Source organism: Amborella trichopoda, chromosome 6 (genome assembly GCF_054954075.1).
Source record: "Amborella trichopoda isolate Santa Cruz 75 chromosome 6, AtrichopodaSantaCruz75HAP2 v2.0, whole genome shotgun sequence".
NCBI classification, from domain to species: domain Eukaryota; kingdom Viridiplantae; phylum Streptophyta; class Magnoliopsida; order Amborellales; family Amborellaceae; genus Amborella; species Amborella trichopoda.
Window position 1 is genome coordinate 10361271 of NC_142341.1, and position 11918 is coordinate 10373188.

Here is an 11918-nt window from a genome sequence, read left to right on the forward strand (position 1 = left end):
GGCGAGTCAAGGGGAGTGCTATCTTTGAGAACCCTTATACGAAGCGCCTATAATATCCTACCAGTCCCAGAAAACTGCGGACCTTAGTCACATTTGTCGGTCTTCCCCACTTAAGTACGGCTTCAATTTTACATGGGTCAACTGCGACCCCATCCTTAGATACAATGTGCCCAAGAAGGCCACGTTAGGAAGCCAAAACTCGCTCTTTCCAAACTTAGCATACAACTTTCTTGACTTTAGAGTCTGGAGGACTATTCTTAGGTGCTGCTCATGCTCTTCTAGGTTCTTTGAATACACCAAAATATCATCTATAAAGACCACCACAAAATTATCCAGGAAGAATTTAAAAACTCTATTCATCAAATCCATAAAGACAGTTGGGGCATTGGTCAACTCGAATGGCCCTACCAAGAACTCATAGTGGCCATATCGGGTCTTGAATGCAGTCTTAGGGACATCTTCTTCCTTGACCGACAGTTGATGATAGCCTGACAGAAGATCAATCTAAGAAATTACTTAGGCCCCGTGAAGGTGGTAAAAAAGGTCATCAATTCTAGGCAAGGGATATTTATTCTTTACAGTGACTTGATTCAAATGCTTATAGTGTATACAAAGCCTTAAAGATCCATCTTTCTTTTTCACAAATAGGACCAGTACACCCCAAGGTGACACACTAGGTCGAATAGACCCCTTTTCAACAATTCCTACAGTTGTTCCTTCAACTCCTTTAATTCGGATGGGGCCATCCTATAAGGGGCTTTAGAGATGAGAACAGTACATGGAATCACATCTATCTCAAATTCTACCTCCCTAACTGAAGTTAAAGAGGTCAACTCTTCAGGACAAACTCAAGGATATTCCCTCACCACTGGTATCTCTTCTAACTTGGACCGGACATCCCGATTATGTACTACATAGGCCAAATACCCAACACATCTTTTGGCCAACATGTGAGAAGCCCGAAGGGCCGAAATAAGGTGTAGACGGGAACCATCCTTAATGCCCACAAAGTTCAACTCAGACTGATTTGAGCGTCTAAAGGTTACAATTTTATCATAGTAATTTACTATAGCATAATGTGTGGACAACCAATCTCTGTCCAAAATAACATCAAAATCTAGGATGTCTAACAGTATCAAGTCTACAGGTAGAACACACCCTTCAAGCAAGACTCCACATTGTTTATAAATGATATCAGTTTCTATAGATTCCTCCATAGGTGTGCATACTGCCAAAGTCCAGTCAAGAAGTGCAGGTCTAACGTTCATGTGGCATGCATAGTGAGGTGCAACAAAAGAGTGAGAAGATCCAGAGTCAATAAGAATTTTAGCTTCCATGCCACAAACAAAGAGCGTACCTCTGATTACAGAGGCATAGGCCTTTGCTTCTCGTTCTATAAGAGCAAATACCTGACCTTTAGTTTTTTGGTCCCTTCACCGGATAGTCTTTGATCAGGTGGCCAGGCTTGCCACAACGAAAACACGCTTCTGCCCTTCTTCAGCACTCAGCCGCATAATGATTGTCCTTCTCATAGTATGGGCACGTCGGGCGCTGGTTCTCCCTTATGTCGCTCGAAAAGGTCTTCTGAATCTTCTTATTCCTTTGGTTATCTCTTCCCCTGAAGCTTCCCTTTGGGGGTGGTCGAGTCTTCCTTCCAAGGTTCCCAAACTGGGCCGGCTCCATTCTTCCCTCTCAATCTTCATAGCCAAATCTACCAAAGGGAAGAAGGTCTTGAGGTTCGCCGATATCACCCTTCCCCTTATATCGGGCCTGAGGCCTCTCTCAAACGTATTCACCTTTTGCACCTTCGTGTTGATGATATGTGGCGCATATCGTGAAAGCTTAGCAAACTTCGCTGCATACTGCTCTACTGACAGGTTCCCTTGTTGCAGCTCAATGAACTCCACTTCCTTTCCTTCCCATACAGAGTCCAAGAAGTACTTATCATTAAACACATCCAGAAAGTTCTCCCAAGTCACTTCTATTCCCGACCCTTCCCACGATTGCTTCATTGAGCCCCACTAGTGCTCAGAACGTTATGGGAATGTTAATCCAGCAAATATGAGTGATAGGTGACTCCTTACTCATCATAAATCAAGTTCAAGGGATTTGGAAGGTGAAAGAAGAAAAGTTCAAACCCTATCAAGAAAAGGATGAAAAGATGATTCCACATTTAAAAAAAAGCACCTTTCAGCACGTAACTAGGACAACTAATCGGTTCACTGACACCCTTGCGACCCTTGCTTCAATGGTTGATATTCCTCCAGAAATCACCACGTTGCCATTCTACATCAGGAACAAACATGACTCTTCCCCACCAAAGATCGAAGAAGAAATAAAGCAAGAAAATGCGAACGATGGGGAAGTGTCTCTCGTGGCTTCAGATGTGCTAATTAAGGCAAAACCATGGTTCCACGATGTTCTGTCCCTGATGAAAGATGGGTTATACCTCGAAGGAGCCACCAAAAAGGATAAAGAAGCCATTTGAAGGTTTTCTATGGGATTCTTAGTAAGAGGTGATCTTATGTTCAAGAAATCATTCAACGGCATCATTCTACGGTGTCTCGATCAGCTAGAAGTCAACCAAGTACTAACAAAGTTACACAATGAAGGAGGTCATTCTGGGGCAGCCGCCTTAGCTCAAAAAATCAGGCGCCAAGGCTACTAGTGGACCACCATGGCCGAAGATTGTTGGAAGTTCGTTAAGAGGTGTCTCAAATGTCAACTTTATGGAGACCTCATTCATGCACCGTCCATACCACTCAACTCAACACCGCCCATATGGCCCTTTTTCATGTGTCGTCTTGATATCATCGGAATGATCTCACAAAAAGCCTCAAACGACCACCATTTTATATTAACGGCTACAGAATACTTCACAAAATGGGTAGTGGCTGCATTGTTTGTCAAAATTGAAGGACAACATGTTGCCCGTTTCATAAAGAACGACATTGTATTCAGATTCGGTGTTCCTTAGTCAATCATTACTGACAATGGATCCAATATCAAAAATTAAAAGGTCACTATGGTGTGTAAAATGTTCGAGATAACGCAAAAATTCTCCATACCTGACTACCCTCAAGGAAACAGACAAGCAGATGCCACAAACAAAGGACTTCTCATAATTATCAACAGAATAATAGAAGGCGGCAAGGATTGACACGACAAGCTAAATGACGTGCCATGGGCCTACCGGATAACCGAGAATACTTTTACTGGTATGACCCCATACTCATTGGTGTATGGTATGGAAGCAGTACTACCCATTGAAGTTGAGATACTGTCTCATCTTGAACCCAACCTTGAAAGGGGGCTCCCTCTTTGCTCTTTCCCAATATCTCTTCATTTCCTTCTTATTGTTGTTGCTTCTCTCTCTTTAATTACTTTCTCTCCTACCCATGAGAGCTTCTTTGGGTTCCATTTGCCTCTTCTTTTTCAAATGGTTTTGCTATCTTTCATTCAGAGAATACAAATATTCTATTGATACAAGCGTATGACCAGAAACAATGAAGGAATTACAAAGGAGGTGGGTGGGAGGCACGCTTCACTAGGTAGAAACTGTGGGAGATCACCCGTGTAAATCGTCCTCCGCCATCACTAAAGAAAAGAGACTATGGATTTCTTATAAATTGATGTGTACATTCTGAAAAATCTGTTTAGTTTTTTTTAAGGGAAAATATCTCCATAGACCCCATTTTCAACTCTTCTTAAACTCAAAATTTCAAAACCTGTCTTCTAATCCCCCAAATAACTTTATCTATTTTTATTCCAACTTTTAATCCAAACAAATTAAGAAAGACTCTTTTTTCTAACTCTCTCTCCCCTCATGTTGAACAATGCTACTGGGGACCTTGGGGCTCCAGTTGTGTCCCCTGATGTGAGAGAGAGTGCCATGGAGGAGTGAGAAACGAGCTTTCTCTCTTATGGCAAGCACCCCTGGTTTCGAAGAGGATGTCTCTGCGGAAGGAATGCTCAAGCGCTATGAAGGCTTGACAACTGTGTATTCGAAGGCCATTAAAGGCAATGGAACTTGTATTGGGCTCATCTCGAGCCCATCCTAGTTCAAAACCAAGACATTGGTGTGCCCAATGCTGTAAAGGTTCAATGCTCTCTTTGCAACTCTCTCTTCTCTGCTTCCAACCCTTTGAGAACAGCTTCTGAGCACCTAAAGCAAGGAACTTGCCCCAATTTCACTGCAAATCTCCTAAAACCTCTCCTTAGCTTCCCCACCATTCGCCCCATCTCACCATCTTCTCTCTCTGCTCCAAGTGCTACCTCTTCTCACCACTCTAGAAAGAGAAACTAGGTTCACCAGTTAACCTCCCTAATGGAACCAGTCGTTTTAGAACGACAGTTTTCACTACTAGCTCTGTTCCTTCAAATTTTGCAGAGGAAACACTTTGGGACAGTGTAAATGCAATTTGCAATGGTGAAGTTGTTCAGAGATGTGTTGGTATAGTCGCCGATAGGTTCAAAGCCAAGGCTTTGAGGAATTTGGAGTTTGAAAACCATTGGATGGTGAACCTTTCTTCCCAATTCCAAGGGTTCAATTGCTTATCAAGGATTTCAGCAAACAACTACCTTTGTTTCGAAAAGTAGCTGAGAATTACCTAAAAGTCACAAATTTCTTTAACTTGATAGTCCAATTGAGAGCTGGGTTTGAGAAGTTGTAGTTGCAAGAGCTTGATCAGGTGGGGCTGATCAGAGTCTTGCCTAAAAACCATTTTTCCAATGGGTTTTTTTGGCAAAAACTTCCCTCTGATTTGCCCCACTTTAGAGGACATCATCACTGCTCGAGCTCTACAATTTGCTATAATGGACGACTCCTTTAAGCTTCTTTGCTCACAGGATCATCTTGTCAGAGAAGTTGCAGATATAATTGGAGACATCGGTTTTTGGAACGAATTAGAGGCAATTCTTTCTCTCACTAAGTTGGTCAAGACAATGGCTCAAGAGATGGAAACCAACGGCATTTCTTGGAGCCCATCATCGCCTCTTGTAGTTTTCCAACGAGCAGGTGATTGGGGCAGTATAGTTTCCGGTGAGTTGGTGAGGGGGGAGATAGAGAGAGAGAGGGGTTTGGGAGGTTGATCGGGGCAAAGAGAAAGGAATCCTGTGATGAGAGAGAGGGGTTTAAAAAATAATGTCTTTTTTAAATTTGTTTGGGTAAAAAGAATTAGTAAAAAATGAATAAAATATATTCAGGGGGTTGGGAGATATTATAGAGTGAATCTCTATGTAGTAAGATAGGTTTTGCAACCTCAGGTCAATGGAGAAATGAAAGTTGAAAATGGGATCTACAGAGATATTTTGCCTGTTTTAAAAGGAAAAGTGTACAATGAGACCAATTGTATTTAGTACGAGGTAGTCACAATTAATCTTGACCATTGGATATGGAATTATATGATTGTATTTGTTCCATTAACCAAGCTAAAACTTCAAAAGAATTTTTTTCGAATTTTGTGGCCTACCCAAGTTATCAGATTTTACATCAAATGATTATAAATAATTGTGACCTCTTCTATAAATTGTAAATGGTTTCATTGTCTATAGTTATAAATAATTGTAACTTATTTCTTGATAATTGATTTCTCAATTTTAAAGGGACTTAAGAAGCTTGACAAAAACTAGAAGAAACTCGTCTAAATGAATTGACGAGACTTCAAAAATATCTAGAGTCTCAAAAAATTTCTTTGTGACAAGAACTTAATCAAAACAAGAAAAAACAATCAATTTGAGTTAAATAAACCAAAGAACCAACAATGCAACCATGGTATATCTATGGGGAAGGTTTCTATACTTCCCCTACAACATAGAAGATCTATGCTTTCCTACCATTCAGCTGTCCAATTTTGATCAAGAGAGCCACTCACAGTTTGATCTTAGATCCGACGTCTCAAAGTATATATATATATATTTTTTATACAAATTGTATGAATATGAATTTGGTACGTGCTATCTTCTCAGGGCGAATCTATAAACAGTAGTAAAAATTATTTTCTGATAAAATATAATGACCAAAATACCCCTTGAAAATTTTAGGGGTATTTTGGTCATTTTATTTCATTGAAAATATTTTTTTTTATATTTTTCACTAGTACGAGTTTAATAGAGGATTGGAGGTATACAATTTGATGTCCAAATAGTTTATAGAAAAAACATTAAAAATAAAATAGTATAGAAACGTGATATTGTGAGTAGGGCAATTTTAGCCTCCATTCAGAATGGACGGTTGGATAAAGGGAAGTATATAAGTTTTATGTCTAGGGGAAGCATAAAAAGCTTGCCCATATCTATGTATGTAGGTGTAAAGGCCACCCTCTCATTTCTTGCGTTTGCTTAGCTCAAAAATTCTCGCCAAATTGTCTCGGATCATATCGGCAAGATCCTCGGGTAATTGGAGCTTAAGACTTGGAGGGAATAAGGCATTGGTAAAGGTCTTATTTGGAGAGAAAAGATGGACAGGTGGGAGAGTTGTGAGGAGGCGGGTTACGGAAGGTTAAATACCAAGAAATAGGGCAACTTATAATGGAAACGGGGGGGAATTTCTAGATTAACCGAGGGTAGGATTTGTATGATAATTTATATTTTTGTAAAGAAAAATATTTATATAAGGCATTAAACTTGAAAACCCACTAGAAAAGGCTGTTCCAGCACTAGAAAACCCTATGATGGATCATATTGACCTCAAGAAATATGGATATGAAAAAAAAAAAAAAATATTGAAGTCTTAAGAATAGAGCATCTTATAATATATTATGTAGTTCATCCGTTTTCAAGATTTTCAAGTATCCATATATGCTCAATCTGCACCTAGAGATCTTTAAATTTCATAATAGTGGTGGAAAGATTTTAGACCATCTTAGGATTTCCAGTACTAGAATTGCATCTTCCGACAAGGTTTGAAGATGCTCATTGTTTATACATAAGCAAGGGAAAACTCGGGTTCTCCCTATCGTGATCCTAGTAGACCCTCAAAAGTAAACATCGATTAAGGGAGTGTGTGACTTGAACTATCGATTGGGTCATGGAGATATTTACCACTTCACAACAACCATGTAAATTCCTTCTACATAGGATAGGCTGGTTCGCTTGATGAGAATCTTTTCTATAAACAAACCTGAATCAGATTATATGTGAACAAGCTCTAGTCTTAAACTTGTAAAGCCTATAATAACAGCAGGTAAATGGGCCTCAACAATGTGCTACTTCTAGACAGCAAACTCACAGTCCTCTTCTTATAGATTATCAGACATTGTTGGCTTAATCTCCCTCAAAAGACTTTTGAAATCAATGAAAATGCGAGGAACATCTATATAAAATCTAAAATACTAAGAAAATGACTAAAATAAAGAAAAATAAGAGAGATTCCTTACTTGAGCCAAGCCCACAGGCCCGGCACCAAGAGTTGGGCCTCTAATCAGACGATGTAGTTGATTGATCATCCCTTAGACTTGAAAGAAACACTGCTGGAGTGGAGGAAATTGACCTAGAATTGGAGGTTTGGTTTGCTGATTGAAAGGTGTTAAGGTTTTTAATCCAGGTGGCTAAAGATGACCTAAAGACTAACTATGACTAGAGTCCTTAAGATCTGGTTAGGGATCGAGATGCTGGTAAATGGAAGTTTTCTGATCTAGGTCAACCTAAGGTTGTTGGAATATCAGAGTTATGGTTTAAGGTTGGGGGGCAAAGGTGGAGAAGGAGCTGAAGGTCTAAGAGAACACAAAAGGATCCAGTCTTTGGGCTAAATGAGGGTATTCATAGATTTACCTAGGCCTAACCTGTCCTCCATTCAAAGCTAGACTGATCTTGGTCCTCTGTTCAAAGAAGAAATAGATGTACTTTTACCTAGAGCAGCATTTAAGTCAGCAAAAAATTTTGCCCTTACCCATGTCTAACTTTGATTAATATAGCATAGGATAAAAGTGCAAAAATGTATTGGAGGTGAGAACCCCTAATTTTAGGACTTGAAGGTCATTTCTCAAAATATTGCTCAAAACTGGTTTTGTCACTCCTAGGTTTCAATTAGGATTCCTAGCCTCATGCTAGTCAATTTTAAGGATAAAATGCATTTGGTTGGTGAAATATGTCATTCCTATATAAACAAATCAAATTAGGTATGATTAGGATTCCATGCAAATTTTCCCAATTTTAAAATACTACCTAATTTAAAAATATAATTAGGTTGTGTAATTTGGGCATGTGCTATAGAGACGAGAGAGAACAACTCTATATAAAAGGCATAGTAGGTATTTGGCTTCAAAGGGTTTTAGGCTTAACAGGTATGTCACAGGGCGTCCTGGTTTTGAATTCTAAAATGTTAGGTGATGTTGGGTTCCACTTGGGCAATTCTAGGGTTTTAGGACCAAAGTTTCAGGTTTTAAGCCCTTAGGAATTCCTTAGCCAAGATGCTTGTCTACAACTTTAATATTTAAAGTTGACATCTGATATAAATTATACCTTTTAATCATGGAAAAAGTTTATATAAGGTCGCAACCTTAAATTGTAGAATTAAGGTGCGACTTTATAAGTCCATTGGATAAGGTTATTTTGATGTTGGAAAACCTACTAATTGATCATCTAAACATCAAGACGTATGAATATGTGAAAAAAACTAGATTTTGAGTCCCAAAAATAGTGCGTTTTTGCAACACATTATTTAGGCTGTCCATTTTTTTCGTTTAATACATCCCAACCCGTTTTCTAATGATTTTTTAATAAAAACTACTTTTACCCCTCGCCACCAATCTATTACATCCATGGTGCTGTTTAAACATACCCTCGCCCTCTTATTCTAATAAACCGCTACGGAATTATTAGAGCTGTGACGAGATTTATAGACTTCTTGAGCATCAGGTGTCCTGGCTGGAGGGTTCCAGGAACCCTTCAAGTCACCATAGACTTATTAGAGTCGTGATGAGACTGTCACCGACTTGTTATGTCCATGACGGTTTATAGGCTTCTTGGATCACTAGGAAGCCCGCCGAATGGTTCTAAGGACCCTTCAAGCAGTCACTGATCTATTAGAGCCATGATGTGACTATCACAAACTTACTGTGTCCGTGATGGTTTATAGAGCACCAGGAAGCTTAGCCATAGGGTTCCAGGAACCCTTTGAGCCGCCACAGATCTAATAGAGTTGTGGCGAGGGTAAAAGTATCTTTTATGCAAAAATCGTTAGAAAATGGGTAGGGATGTATTAAACAAAAATAAAAGTAACTTTGAAATAAAAGGAACTATAGGGGGAAATACTAGATAATTTCCTAAAAAACTATAACTTCTACTTCTAAAATACATAATCTTAGAAATCACATTAGATCTCTCTCTCTCTCTCTCTCAAAATGCATCTCACGAGTTGTTTGTTTGTGTGGACCATAGTTAGCAAATCAGGGAATAATAATATATTCGTGAACCAAAACATCAATAATAAATCGGTTTTATTTCAAATAGTAGGAGGAAAAAATTAGGTAAAAATACAGATCGCCAAAAAATAATGTAAGCTATAGAATCGTGAATATTTCAGATTTGGCTCAAAAAAGTGAAAAAATCAAAATATATAAAGATGTCATTATCTAGGATTATGATTTGCAGTGATTGCATATATACATTAAAGCCATTGAAAATTAATTTTGTGGCCTTACCTAGTGTCATTTGAGTAATACTTGATAATTTATTGCTTAAATTTTCAATAAATCCAACAAAAATGATTATTCTATTGTCATAACACAAAACATATCAAATATGTAAAACAATAGTCCATTCAAAATGCTATGTTATATGCACCAAATAAATAAAAGAATAAAAAAAAAATGAAATCAATTTTCTCTATGTATAAGGCAGTGTTTAAAAAAGCGAATCGTTGCTATGAATCGGTCACATCCATACCTTGGATCGGTTTGGAGAATCGGCCGATTCGGGAATTTTTGTCCCATGTTTTTTCTAAAAAAATCACTATAATTCTCTAAAAATAGTGTTCTTTTAATTTCTAAAAGAAATTGGGAGTGGTGTATTATGTACTTTCGTTACTACGTAAAAATAAGTGAATATTGAGGCGTAGTTTTTCTATTTGGATGTATAATTACTAAGCAAAATACAAAATTTGGTTATCAATATATAATTATTAATTATAATATATATGATTCAAGAATTTCTATATTACAACTTGAGACAATTCAAAGTTATATCAAAATTTAATTTTATTATAAAATAAATTATTATAAGAATAACACTTTAAAAATAAATTATTTGTTAATATTTGTAAAAGTTAAAATATATTACTTAAAAATACACTATATACTAAATATGAAAATAACATAATCTATATAATAATAATTTAAATAATATAACAATTTAATATATTAAATTATGTGATGTTTTAAATGTATTTATAACAATAAAATTTTTAATATAGCAATAATAACTTTAACATAATTATACTAAATAAGTCAATAATTTTTACATAATTATATTTATTCAACACAATAATATTAATTTAATTTTAATGTGACCATGTTCATATAATTAAAATTTTTATATATATGGGGGGTAGAGAGAGAGAGAGAGAGAGAGAGAGAGAGAGAGATATATATATATATATATATATATAGGAAAACACTACACAACGCCTATTAGCAAAAATGAAGAGTGATTTTGCCTACCCCCATCACCGTCCAAAGTTCATCGCACAGTCACGATTGTCCGGTAGTGTTTTATTTTTCATTTTTTTTTCTACAAATCGGAATGACCTAAAATTTGGAGCGTATATTCATCAAAAATAGGAGAATCTTCAAAAATTATAACAAAAATATTTTTACATGAAAAAAGTTGATCAAAATACCCTCGAAAATTTTTGAGGGTATTTTGGTCAATTTATTATGGATAATTTTTTCTATATTTTTATTAGATGCGTCGCAGTAAGATGTATATACTCTCTAAATTTCAAGTAATTCTGATTTGTAGAAAAAAAATGAAAAATAAAATACTACCAGACAATCGTGACCACGCGTTGAAATTTAGACGATAATGAGGGTAGACAAAATAACTATTCATTTTCGTCTATTGGAAAGACTTTTCCATATATATATATATATATATATATATATATATATATATATATATATATATATATATATATATATATATGTATATATTATTACGTTATTTGAATGGGAGGAATGGGACAATTGTCCCGCATTATAGAGGTAGTGTAAGTTCAATGTCTATGAAAGGCTCTTAACATGAAATGTACAGGGGATGGTGTTGAGCTGTGGGTGGTGTGACCCCACATGATCCCCACTTCGTTTTGGGTAATGATTTAAAAATCGACAAGTCGAACAGGACTTGCCCGGTTCGACTCGAGAATCGGTACAGTCCGTGCCGATTTCAGCACAAAACCGGGAACCGTCCGGTCCTAGAGCAGAACTGTCAGAGCCCACCCGATTCTGAAGGTAGACAAAATAACTATTCATTTTCGTCTATTGAAAAGACTTTTTCATATATAAATATATATATATATATATATATATATATATATATATATATATATATATATATATATATATATATATTATTACGTTATTTGAATGGGAGGAATGGGACAATTGTCCCACATTGAAGAGGTAGTGTAAGTTCAATGTCTATGAAAGGCTCTTATGAAATGCACAGGGGTTGGTGTTGAGCTATGGGTGGTGTGACCCCACATGATCCCCACTTCGTTTTGAGCAATGATTTAAAAATCGACAAGTCGAACAAGACTCGTTCGGTTCGACTCGGGAATCAGCACAGCCCGTGCCGATTTCAGCACAAAACCGAGAACCGTTCGGTTCTAGAGTAGAACAGCTGGTTCCTACCCGGTTCTGTTCGGTTCCCTCCCGGTTCTAGCCTCAAAAGCTCCTTTACACGTGTGTATGTGTGACACG

The 11918-nt window shown here is 37.1% G+C and overlaps 1 protein-coding gene across 1 annotated transcript; it reads right to left on the reverse strand.

Moving 5' to 3' along the window:
- Window positions 1–848: 848 nt before the first annotated feature.
- On the reverse strand, window positions 849–2012 carry LOC148781558 (uncharacterized). The gene is made up of 2 exons (XM_088870224.1): window positions 1670–2012; window positions 849–1393 (listed from the first exon to the last, which is right to left on the reverse strand). The coding sequence occupies exons 1-2, from the start codon at window positions 2010–2012 to the stop codon at window positions 849–851; spliced, it is 888 nt and encodes a 295-aa protein (XP_088726350.1).
- Between the last annotated feature and the right edge of the window lie 9906 nt (window positions 2013–11918).